We start from the raw sequence: 13557 nt of genomic DNA, 5'->3' as shown, positions 1-13557 counted from the left end.
AACCCAAACAGATTTGTGTTGTATGACTGTGATATATGTTTACACAGTTTTACAACTGACTTAAAAAATTGCAAACAAACATACAAATAAATCTGACAAAGATGCCAACAAAAAAGTTTTTGTAGTTGGTAGTACAAAGTTTCATTGAATCATAAGTCCTATTACCAAAATATAACTCATTTCAGAGGTAGATTGTTTTATCTGGTTTGATGTAAACTAAAATCAAAAAGCGCATTTTACAGCAGAAAATTAACCAACGTTTTACTTTGCTCTATACTTTTTCTTAGCCCTAACATACTCCACCGATCCGATAACTTCATGTTCCGCAATTGAAAGCGATGTCCTTTTACTGAATAATTCAAAAGTTTGTGGTTTCGTTGATCATACATGTGACGGATGCCACATATGATGCAGGATCTGCTTACCCTTCCGGGCCACTTCCGGTTTTGATGGGGTTCGTGTTGCTCAGTATTTTATGTAGTGTTTTGTAGACATGTTTGTTTTCCTTCTCGATACATTTTTTTGCCATGGAGTTCTCAGATTTTCTTTTACTTTATATGAGTTTTGAATGTCCCCTTGATATCTTCCGCCTCTTTTGTATCCAATAAAAGCAATAAACATGGCATAAAATTGATATCCACATGCGCGCACAGTTAGATATATATTTTGCTCCCCAAACTTTTGGTTTAGAGCGTACCTGATGAAAGTTAAACAAATGTCGTAACCACTAAAATAATTATTTAATAACGTTGTGTCCGTGCCATTTCTGGCTGAGACTTCTTTTTGCACTTTATTTATCCTAGTTTACTATCCGCCAGTAGTTAGGTACTGGCATGTTATCTAGTGTTCAGAAGTATTACGTGTTCGGAAAAATTGCAAAAACTGCCAAACATCAAGTTTCTTTTTAAATCTTTATATTAATGCTAAAATAATATGAGCAACAGTATATGTTTTGTTCTCGCATTCGATTTGAAAAAAAAGTATTTGCATTTTTTTTTATAATCATCATCATTGTCAACAATTTATTTCGTATATAAAGCGAACATATGGTGGTCTGTGTGTCATTTAGACGACATTACACATGGCGACGTATATTGCTGATTCAAAAGTTAAACTATCTTTAGGTATAAAGACCACAGAAGCGGAAAGTAACGACCACACAACTAGTGATTGTATCGTCTGAATACCTACACACGATCACCAATCCCACTAAATCATTTGATGTGAAGACACCTTTTTAAGCTATTGGTTTGCATTTTTCTAAAAATGTTAGAACGTAATTCGACTTTTTATTAAGGTTTTTTTTTCACACGTGGAATATTGCATATTGGAACGTTTTTCTAGGTGACATACCATTGAAATCTGCACACAAAGTTCATTCGCACAATACTTATACATTTCACGAATGTAGTGAGATAGAAACCAATTATAGATAGCGAAATTATTATGATTAGCATTTGACTACTACAAAATTACGAGGATAAGTTTTACAGGTACCAAATGTATATGATTTGGTAGTAACAGGTCCAAATTTTAAGTAACACAGTATCACATTGCGAAATATAAACAATTATTGTATATTTTTGAAAATAACACTTTAAATATTTCGTGGAGAAAAGTATTAATTATCCTGTTTTGAATCAAAGATGTCTTATGATTGCTTGTTGCCATTTCAAAGAAATCAAGACTAAAAGACAACGATTTGGGATTGTGTCATGTGTAACATGAAATTATACATTTCTTTACCCCATATTCAACTCTGTTGTTATCTATATAAAATGTGTAATGCTTGCTGATATGTGTATATTCACAACGATAAGAAAACTGGGGGTCTCATTTGCGAGAATAGAGCCGACAATTTACCACAGAGAGAGAATGTGTTCAGTCTTGACACAAATTATATCACCCGAAGAGAAAAATACCGGATAATGAATGCCATTTCTTTTTATTTTGTATATTAAACAATTAAGTAGGACAAGTTGAGATCAATTGTCGTGTGTATTATATTTTATTTAGTGTTATTATGATTTTTTTTTTTTTAATTGTATCCATTTTCATTTTGAATGTTTTGGGGCATATTATGTGTGTAATATAACCGTAAAATTTCTCATGGTAACCGGAGAAGACATCAATCATTTGACGCACATTCACAGCCGACAGAGATTTAAACAGATTTTTAAAATACAAGTAAAGATTAGTTCTTTATATTTCACCAGCAAGATGGATACTGTGATGAGGGAGATAAAGACAACAATATTGAAAATATTGAGATCTCACAAAACATGTTTAACCCCACCGCATTTTTGCGCTTGTCCCAAGTCAGGAGCCTCAGGCCTTTGTTAGTCTTGTATTTGTTTTTCAATTTTAGTTCATTTTTATGTTTTGAAGTTTAGTGTGGCGTCCATTTTGACTGAACTAGTACACAATTTTATTTAGGGGCCAGCTGAGGACCACCTCCGGGTGCGGGATTTTCTCGCTACGTTGAAGACCCATTGGTGGCCTTCGGCTGTTGTCTGCTCTTTGGTCGGGTTGTTGTCTCTTTGACATATTCCCCATTTCCATTCTCAATTTTATCAGTAATTTGCCATATATAATAAAGAGCCATGCTACAATATGGAATGTATGGGCCAGCAAAGATAAAATATATTCCTTATAGTAATTCATTTTAAAGGAAACAAGATGTCTGTAATGAATATATTCGTTACTTTTGTAGACTATAGATGGTTAAGATCTTTCATAGCCCGAGATCATTGGCCCGGATCTAAGGTTGAGGAATGCCATAGGCTCTTTGGTCGGGTTTTTGTCTCTTTGACATATTCCCCATTTCCATTCTCAATTTTATCAGTAATTTGCCATATATAATAAAGAGCCATGCTACAATATGGAATGTATGGGCCAGCAAAGATAAAATATATTCCTTATAGTAAGTTATTTTAAAAGAAACAAGATATCTGTAATGAATATATTCGTTACTTTTGTAGACTATAGATGGTTAAGATTTTTCATAGCCCGAGATCATTGGCCCAGATCAAAGGTTGAAGAATGCCATAGACGGTTGTCCGACGTAAGAGTTTGTTGACTTCTACTGTCTATCATTAACTTTTATATATCAACTGTTGGGTTGCGGTCTTGTTGATGAATATATCTTTTTCATATATAAGTTACGTATAAGAATATTATTTATTATTACACATTTACTTATTTAGTAACTACATTCATTAAATAATTATTTTTAGTATAGAAGGTAGACATAAAAAGCAAACCATAACTTTAATTGTTATTCGACACTGCACCGTGCACGTTAGGCAAACAATCAATTTATGGAATCGACATACACAAATCGCCCAATCAAATCTTCCTTGTTCTAAACTTAAACAGGTAAATATGATTTGTTTAATATCATAGAGAATGACCAACGAAGATGCAGATGTTTAATTTCAGAGAGATAGAGAGAGAAAAAATCTAACAATGTTAAAAATAAAAATTCCACTCCGAAATACACGATTTTTTTATGAACAATATATTTGTCATTGTTGTTTCACATGTTCTTATTAGAAGCAATTCTGTTCCTCTTCATGCAGACTTTGTCCAATACTTGTGTGACCCAGGCTTCTGAATCTGGAATATATGTGAATTCTGGAAAAGGAAATGTATGATGGAAACTAAGCAAAGCTATATCTCTAACTTGCTCTTGTTTACTGATATGTCGCGTAAAATACTATTGTCTCCGTAAGAGAACTATTAATGCAAATTTATATAGGAAACGAATTTCCATTCTTTGAAAACTATGTCACCTCCACCCAAAGTCCACTTGATAGACTAGTACTGTCTGAATATTATTTGCATTTTCGAAAGATATCAAAAGTATTTCTATATGAAGTATGATTTAATATAATAACATATCAGGTATCTATGTTTCACAACTATGCAATCCACAAATATGTTCTGCAAGATGAACCTATAGCTTTATATTCATAAAACGAGAGCACGTGTCTTTTCCTCATTTGGTATTGAACATATCAGTCAATTTTGACTTTCATGTTCAATCTCAGAAAGTACTATATATTATTTTTTGACAATATGTATATAACACAAATACATCCCTTGTATCAAAACCATGTTAAATTATGACATATTCCGTACAAACATATTGTCTATATTATACACTTATACGTATTTGATTAATACATGTATAACATATTTTTTTTTAGTATAGATTGGCATAAACACAATTCATAACTATAATTATTAATGGACAAACAAAAATAATTTTACTATTTCTTGAATATTTAGAGTTGCTATCCCTGACTTTATAAACAATCATTGTTACATTCACGTTCTGACATACTACACAGAGGACAAAATTCAACAACTCAACACAATTATTGACATTATCCAACTGATTAGTTTTTAAAACGTAAATTTATTAACAAATAATACAGCGCGGCGAAACATGGCAAAAGTAATCATTAAAATACTCCACAACATCTCAATGTGAAAAAATAACTTTATGACACATTATAGGTCCTTATTTTAACACTCCTCGCGCATTCGATTACTAGTACTTATATATCTTTGGCTTTCTAATTTGGGGGTTGGAGAGTTCCTGGTGAAGGTAAATCCGGGAAGCGGCATTTCAAACACACAAAATTTTTGCACATCTCACTCGAAACAAAGCAAAACATGAAGGTGTATCTTATAATCCCAGTATCCCAGTTCAATAATGATTTTATGGACAACTTCCTCTAAAAAAGTCACTACAATGTTGTAAAATATGGGATGTTTGTTAAAATTATTATTAAAATTATTATTATCATTATCATTATTATTATTATTATTATTATCATAATTAATATCATTATTATGATGTCAAGAGGGAAGAACCTCGGACCGTTTTCGACTTTCCGTAATATGATATAATGTATTAAATGACTGAATATTGCAGGTAAACATTATCGAAAATGTCATCATTCTCATATTTCTCTGACGTCCATAACCTTAAATTCCATATGCAAAGAAGTCTGGTGGACACGTGTGCAACCACCAGAACTGCCGATTACTATATTGTGCAAAAGGTTCGTTTATTGTTGAAATTACATTTTCATGATTATCTGTATCAGATTTTGTTTAAGAAGTAGAATGTACATAAATTGACTGGATTTTAATGAAACTTTCAGAAATTCCTAAGATCTTATAGCTTTGTTTTCATTTTTTGATTTTGATAACTTTCGTGGTTTCCAAAGCAAAAATAAACTTTGTCATATCTTTGTCTACAATACGGGATATGCTTTTTGCACCAGCAGTTTTTCATACGTATTTACTACACTTTTATCATATCATTTCTATACAATGCCTTTAAACAGGTTTTTTTTATGTCAGACCTCAACATTTTTTATGGATTTACAATACCAAAATATAGATTCAGTCATACCTATACAAAGGTAAAGGCTGTCTCAAAAATCTTCTACGCTTATTTATTTTGATCGTATTTGTCTTTGAAAGGTATTAATGTTGTAAAATATTTTATTATTTCATTTTTCCTTTTGAAAGTTATGATCCTTAATTGTAATGATTATTATTTAAATGAAGATAATTTCTCCACTAATTGTGATATTTTGCTGTACACTGGTTGTGAAATCGGAAACATGCCTTGGGAAAAATGAAAAGGCAATATTGTCTGGTATAAAATCTTCCATAAAGAAATTGGAAGAAAAATTGGAAGGTAAGGTACCAATTCATTTATATACAGCTAAAAGATCTCACACATGTTTTGTTTTACTTGTTCACACAATTCCTACGAGTCGGAGCGATTGAGAGCTTGAAATGCTGCATAGACATCCGTAAATTGTTGACATGCTGCATAGACATCCGTAAATTATTGACATGTTGCATAGACATCCGTAAATTGTTGACATGCTGCATAGAAATCCGTAAATTGTTGACATGCTGCAAAGACATCCGTAAATTGTTGAAGACTTTCTGAAGACATTAGTATGTCTTTATGCTATTTGTGTCATTGGGTTGCACTCTATATGGCTTTGTCCCGGCGATTATTCATATATATACAATTCTGTTTACGCATTTTTAATTTTGGTTCATTTGTATGTTTCGGAGTTTAGTGTGGTGTCTATTTTGCTGAACTAGTTTAAATTATAGTTAAGGGACCATCTGAAGCCCGCCTCCGGGTGTGGGATTTTCTCGCTTCGCTGAGACCCATCGTTTTCTGCTTTTTGATCGGGTTGTCTTTTTGACACATCCCCCGATTCCATTCTTTATTCTATATATATAGAATTTGAGTGAATGGAATTAACACTTTATAAATTTCGTGTGTACGAAACGCTTTTCTGGATTTACCTTCATTAGCTCAAACCTAAATATCTAAAAGCTAAGGATGTATAAATACGTAGAAACGTTAGGAGATGAATTACCAAAAGGGTCCTTAAATGAATAGCCAAATTCAGTGAATATCAATCTGGCTTGAGGGAGTGAGCTGGAGCCGCAAGGACAAGGCTTTCATATTTCAGTTCATTTATAACAAGCCGGAATTGCATTGCCTTAATTACTACCCGGTATCTCGGTAAAATGTTTGACTAAGTGATGTATTTATTTTTTTTTAAATTCGTTATCTATTAAATGAAAAGACGTTTAATTTACGTTAATGAAAGCTAATGATTTTTGTCATACTATCTCGTTTCTATGCATGTGTTAATGCTGAATTTGTTAAAGAAGAAGATGTAACCAAAAATAATCAGAAATTCTTTTTCAAATATTTTTCGAAATGAATCAATCTTAGACTTAAACTCATAAAATCATTATTTACAGAATACGTAGATAGTATTCAATATATGTAGGAAAATCTCCGAGATGCAGACCAGGATGGAAAGAATACAAGGATAGCTGTTATTTCTTTTCTAAAGACAAAAAACCCTGGCAAGAGGCGGAGGTATGTGTCAGTTTGTTTTTAGTTTGAACACAATAAAATAGAATAGCTAGAACGGCATGAATTAAAATATACAAACACTTTGAAGATCATACTGTGACCAGAAGTTGTTTACATTAATCTTCTTATTGTTTATAATGATAAGTTCTGAATTATAAATTTGTTTAACTTCAATTGTGATATACGTATCTGCATTTTTATTTTCATATTTCCCCCAATGAAAAATATTTATTATATATGATCAATGGTAATAAATTGACGTATCCCTGACAATAGAAATAAGCCGACGATTACACTTGTATTTTTATATCGAGTTTAAAGCAAGGTCTCAAAAAGTATAACACATATATTTCTTTTTAAACTTAAAGTAATCCTGTTTGCTGAGATTAATGGTAAGGTTGAGCAACCCGTGGTGCTTCGGTAAAGTAATACTCTTGTCACGACCCTGCAGGAATAACATTGTATGGTCATTTAAAGATAGTGTGTATATTGAAACATACAAATACTTTGAGAGGCTTTGTAGTAAAATGTGTAAGCCAGTTTGAAGCATCTCCAATCTAGTTAAAATATAGATTTCTGATTTCGTTATCCTTATTGACGGAGCTAGCGATTCCGATAGATCTGAATTTTAATTAGATTGAAGCATCAAGTGCTAATAACTGATTACATCTGAAAATTCTCCAAAACAACCTACTTTATGTTTGTAGGTAGATTGTCGAAACCTTGGAGGTTACCTCACACAAGTCACTGATTCTCCTGAAAACTCCTGGATTGTTACCATGATCACAAGTAAAAGTAAGTATATCATTTGTTTTCTGTGGTGATATCAAACCATCTCAAAGAAGTTGAGTCTTATAGTTAATATTATTAGCTGATGTATAGAAGTATGGTCACCAAAATTCCTCTTAGTTCGCAGTAAAATTTATGCGTATGAGCAGTTGTCTATTGGTTTGTGTGGTAAGCATAAATACCCTACCACGTTAGTTGTGACGGTAAATCCGATACCTCCAGTAGAAACAGTGTCACGTCATGTACACGCGCAAGAATCCTTTCAACAGCTTCAATTATTCCTTAAGTTGTCTGCTGTAAGGCAAAATATCTGTTGCTATCCAACATAGCCTCCGTTTCGGTTATATATTTCAGCCAATTTATTCGATCGATTTTTTTACCGATTGTTAACCCTTCCGGAGCACCTGAGATAACCCCCTTTTTTTAGTGGGGTTCGTGTTGCTCAGTCCTTGTTTTTTAATGTTTAGTTTTGTGTACTGTTTTTTTGTCTTTTGGTCTTTTTCTTGTTTTTTGCCATGGCGTTGTCAGTTTATTTTCAACTTATGAGTTTGAATGTTTCTTTGGTATTTTTCGCCTCTCTTCTTCTGAATAGCGTGACATTTTTTTCTGATTTCTAATAATTCAAACTGTTGGGTTGCTTTGTATAGGTTTATGTTATAGAGAAAGTCCAAATAACTGTCCATTCCTGGGAAATAATGGAGCGGAGGCCCGTAGGGCCGACGCCCATTATTTCCCAGGAATGGACAGTTATTTGGACTTTCGCTAACTTAAAATACACCTTTAATATAGAACGAATCTTCAGATTTTATTTCATTTTGTTATGGTTTTCTTTTGCTTTTCATTTTCCCTGTTGTGTGCCCAATAATCCACAAGCAAGGCTGGGGTGAGAGAGAAAAAAACTAATATTTATGCATATTTGTTAATGGATTATGTGTTTTTCGTTTGATGAATCTTGGATGTAGAATCGTCTGAGAAAAATGACATGGTACAACTAGAATAAATTTCCAGGTATGTAACGCTCTAGTATATGTTATTTAACTAATAAGGGTGTGCTCGACCTGAAACAAAATATGATTCTATATTTCAAACCATTCTATTAGATCAAACTATTATCAGAAAGATTGCCTTTTGTATGTCTTTAACTTAAGTGGAAAACTACTTTTTGATTTCATTTAAACATTTCAAGATTAACGCCGTCATTTGCACTGCCGATATAACTGTTATATTTGCCACTGGACATATAACAACAGCGAAGGAATTTGATTGTGTTACGCGTTTCTGTTGAAAATTGAATAAAAAATCCCGCCCAATATTTAACACAAGCCTTATTCAAATGTTATCCATACCCTTCAAATTCTATTCAATAGTACCATATTCAAATTATAACAACGAAAAATCAAATAAGATATCGAATACGCCATTTTGACCATTTTAGTTTCTTGAACTATTTATTCTTTTTAACCACAATATTATTGTAGAAACTATCTGAGTAATATTTCTTTTTTTTAATGTACATATAAGAATGGAACAAACGATTTTTGCTGTACAAAATCAAAATACAACACTTTAAATTTCAAGCAAATGATATCTTAAACGGTAAAATTAAAAGCAAATCTGTAAGTGAACTAATTTTTCTTATTGTATAATGTTACTGTGTTCAACATTACGAAAGAATTCAACTGAGTTAACACATTTGATATTTTGTAGATCCACAGAACAGCAGAAGAGGACTGGCACTCAATGGAAAATATTCGTTTTTACCCGCTTGGATACTATCCGTGACAGAAATGTAGCCAAGATGTGCATCGGAAAACAAATTGTGGATTATGTTGTGGAATTTTAGTGAAAACGATACCATATATTATACGATGGAATTACGACTCGCAAATAAAAGCTGTTCATTAATAATGAGATATTTGGTGTTCATTGTATTACTACGAGGTCATCCCAATTTTTAAAAAAATCCATTTAATATCAGCCGTTTAGTAAGTTTTCATCTTCATTCAATATCGCGTTACGTCCTTTAGAACTATTTCCATGGGTGAACACCTTTTAAGAAATTGCCCATGGAAATACCCAAAGGACAAAACGTCCGGATGAATGAAGATGGACAATTGAAAAATAACTCTCCATTCCTCAAAAATAATGGAGTGTTTGAACAAAAAATTTACGTCACAGGTGTATTTTAAGGAGAGAAAAAACTAGTACAACAGATGAATTATACATATATTATTGTCTTGCAATTTCATCATATATCTAATAATGAACTTGGATTAATTATACAGAAGTGATTCAAAGCAGTTACTGGATGGGAGCAACAGATTTCAAGGAGGGTGATTGGAGATAGGTGAATGATTTGTCTAAAGTAAATTATACAGATTGGAACACTGCGTCACATGAACCTACTAATTCCGGCGGCATAGAGGACTGTGCTCATTTATTGCATGGGCAGAACTACAAATGGAATGATGCGCCGTGGAAACAATCAGTTCCGTACATTTGTGAGAGCCATCAGGTATTTATTGTTCATTACAAGACTCTGTCCTTTTTGTGTGGTGAAGAGTTGTCTCATTGGCAATCATACCACATCTCCTTGTTTTTGTCTGCAGTGTTATATTTGATTATGATATTAATTTTATAAGGATACATTCTCATTAAAAGACTACTTTAAAAACAAATGTCTGTACACACATATGTAACTCCAGTTTCGTTAACTCTTTTTATTGGAATACGAACGATTTCTTCGTTAAAATGGTAACATCTATAAACAATGTGTGGTGATATGAATGTTGCATAGCTTAAATCGAGTTCGTTTTTCTACTTTATGCCGATCTGATGAGTTAAGCCCTTTTCAACTGATTTTTATAGTTTGTTCTTATGGTGTTCTGTAACACTACTGTCCCATGTTAGGGGGAGGTTAGAGCACTCACAATCATGTTTAACCGCGCCATATTCTGCATGTGCCTGTCCCACGTCAGGGGCCAGTAATTCACTGGTTGTCGTTGGTTCATATCTGTCATTTTATTTTTCGCAAATTGTTTTGTTGTAAATTAAGCCGTTAGTTTTCTCAGTTGAATTGTTTCAAATCTTTTTTTCATGTCGCGATCGGGGCCTTTTATAGCCAACTATACGGTATATGTTTTTCTCGTTGTTGAAGGCCGTACGATTGCCTATAATTGCTTTCATCCACTTCATTTGAACTTTGCTGGATAGTTGTCTTATTTGCAATCATACCACATCTCCTTATTTTAACGTGTCGTGTTCTATGTTCCCGAAGAGAAATTCGGTTATCCATTTTCCAGTTTTCGAGATCTACAAGGAATTTGTGTTCGATGTTTTGTTTTCAGAAATAATTATTCCTAGTCATGCTCCAGTATGCTCATTTTAACATGGGTAGGCATAATATGTGTAAATATTTTTATACAGATCAAAAGCGAGATGTATAATATTGACAAATTATCATATTACCATGAAGCATGACATGGAAGAATCATTTCTATTCTGAACTTAGATCTTTTCTACTTTCGAATAGGGCGTATATCAAGTTTGAATGCAGTCATTTTGATTTGATGAAAACAATCAGGCGTTTCACGATTTAAATATAAAATACAAATACAAATACAAGATGACTTACGTTTTTAAAGATTTCATTGAATTTTATGACAAGCAGAAATGTTCATTTTATCTCAAGCGTCGTAAGAAAAACAACCAACGTTGCAAATTCGATTATGGCGTCAAGCACTCTCCCGTGTTTTATTGAAAATAAATCATGGCTTTGTTTACTTAACGACAGAAGAGTTTAAGATTAGAATATGAATTAGTTGAAATCTATTTGCACGTTGTTATGTATTTGTTCAATTTCAATGATTGCTACAGTTTAATATCGGAACTTGGACTGTTCTAACTCAATATATCTCAATACCAAATTAATGTTTAGTTCAATTGCGCTTCTTTATGACAGCAGAAACTACTAGTAGTGGGCAAAACATTACTGGAAGCCATCTTAAAAAAACAAAGAAATTGCTAAGTTAGGGAAAAACCAATGCAATATTTCGGAAAATCTAGCATTTAGTCCGTGATTCTAAGGGGATTGTTATGAAATAAAATACGGACGGTCGACCGAACGAACAAACGAACGGATGTATAAAAACAACGAGATATTTAAAGATTTTGACTATACGAAAAGAATTAGCGGTACGAACACCTTTTATAAGGAACTGCACATGCAATAATTAAAACGAAATATAATAGCACCAACACAAAAAGGTGCTGTATACATGATATCTGAGTTATCGATTTTTTTTTTAATTTATTGATTATTCTTGGTGATTTTCATCGTTATTTCAATAAACGAGAAAAACAGGGGAGGGATGAGTGCGTATCCAGCATCACGCTTAAGTTAACAGGTGTGCATATAAGTTAAATGTCGGGAACCTTGAAGTGGTTTTTAGTTTCCTTATTGCCTTTATCATTCAGTGTTGATGCCTGTAATGAATCTATTCGTAACTTTTCTAGACTCTTGATGGTTCTTATCTTTCCTAGCCTGTGATCATTGGTAAGAATACGTTAAAGCATGACATAGGCGCTTGTCCGTCTTTTTTGGTTTGGGGGCTGCAGCATGTCTATCATTACCTTTTATATATAGATTGTTACTTATATGAGGATCGACTTTTACTCGAGTACCGACCGTAGGTTATGCTATTTTCAAGAATCTGTTAATAATTCTCAAGTATTCAGGAAATAGAATAATGCTGCGTGACGGCTAAAAACTTTCAAGTTTGACCGGGTGTTATTAATAACATTATAAAAATGATTGCAAAATTAAATTTAAAAGTATTTTAAGAGTTGTGTTCTAGGTGAAAATATTATTTGCAATTTGTGTTTTTTTTTGTTGGCAAACCTATCTTGCAAATCGACAGATTCTCGGCACAATAAAAATCTGTTGATTCTGTTCGCCGCATTCAATCGCTAAATAATTCATACTAGGACTCTCGGCTTTATGTGTTACTATATCTACATGTAGGAACCTGATTATCTCTACATGCAACAGGCTGGGGATTCCAAACCAAACTTCCAACCTTTCTGTGGTGATTAGTTAATACAATTGTGAAGAAATGTATACATTCTCATTTTGATTGATATCATAGAAACCCCTATGAGTTACTGGGGTATATAAGTAGGAACATCTTGACTTTTCCCATTCGGTAGTAAGACCGGGATGTATAAAAACACAGCCAGGTCCGCTCGGAATTTGGATTTAATTTCGATGCATTGAAATTCTCTCGCTATGTACACGTTAAAATAGAATATTTGCAACAACTCTTCTGTAGACCTGTATAGATGTCCTTATCAACAAACTCTTCCTTTCTCGTGGTGCAGTCCAGATGTTGTCCCTTTGTCCCTTTGTCGTTTTTTTATCTGTTAAACAGAGTCTGTATACAATTTCGGCTATAACACCATAGTTATAAAACTAAAAGTAACATCCCTTATACCATGACAGCTGGCGTTGGTTACGAACAAGGACTTTCGTAGTAAACGTTTACTCATGTTTTTAGTTTTATATTATATGCCATCAAACAACTTTTCTTCTTTTGATAATAAGTGGTCCAAATAAATAAACATCACCATTATATGCCAATGAAATATATAATATCCTCAGTAAAATAATATTTTGCTAGAGAAAATTATTTTACAATCACAAAATGTCTTTCCGGAACATTGTTCGAACTTCGCATTTTTAATATTTACCGATATCACTTTCGTAAAAAACGACTATACGATCACGGCTATGGAAGGGATGTTGATAAAATGAAAAAAAAGATATTTAT

The 13557-nt window shown here is 32.8% G+C and overlaps 1 protein-coding gene across 7 annotated transcripts in view; it reads left to right on the top strand.

Annotated features, from left to right (window-relative positions):
• Positions 1–13557, top strand: part of LOC127702592 (perlucin-like protein) — a 79250-nt gene that overhangs the window by 38766 nt on the left and 26927 nt on the right. The window contains exons 1-3 of one of the 7 annotated variants that reach the window (XM_052206871.1): positions 5526–5722; positions 6852–6943; positions 7648–7735. The exons of 2 other annotated variants lie outside the window; for them this stretch is intronic. In XM_052206871.1, the coding sequence (XP_052062831.1) occupies positions 5584–5722; positions 6852–6943; positions 7648–7735 (319 nt within the window). In that variant the 5' untranslated portion in view covers positions 5526–5583. Of the gene's footprint in view, positions 1–5525; positions 5723–6851; positions 6944–7647; positions 7736–10093; positions 10245–12262; positions 12285–13557 lie in introns of those variants that run through there. 4 more of the 7 variants (XM_052206870.1, XM_052206869.1, XM_052206867.1 and 1 more) reach the window with 4 other exon arrangements.

Source organism: Mytilus californianus, unplaced genomic scaffold (genome assembly GCF_021869535.1).
Source record: "Mytilus californianus isolate M0D057914Y unplaced genomic scaffold, xbMytCali1.0.p SCAF_5, whole genome shotgun sequence".
Classification (NCBI taxonomy): Eukaryota; Metazoa; Mollusca; class Bivalvia; order Mytilida; family Mytilidae; genus Mytilus; species Mytilus californianus.
The sequence above is the reverse complement of the archived record's forward strand: the minus strand, read 5'-3'. Positions and strand labels throughout refer to the sequence as shown.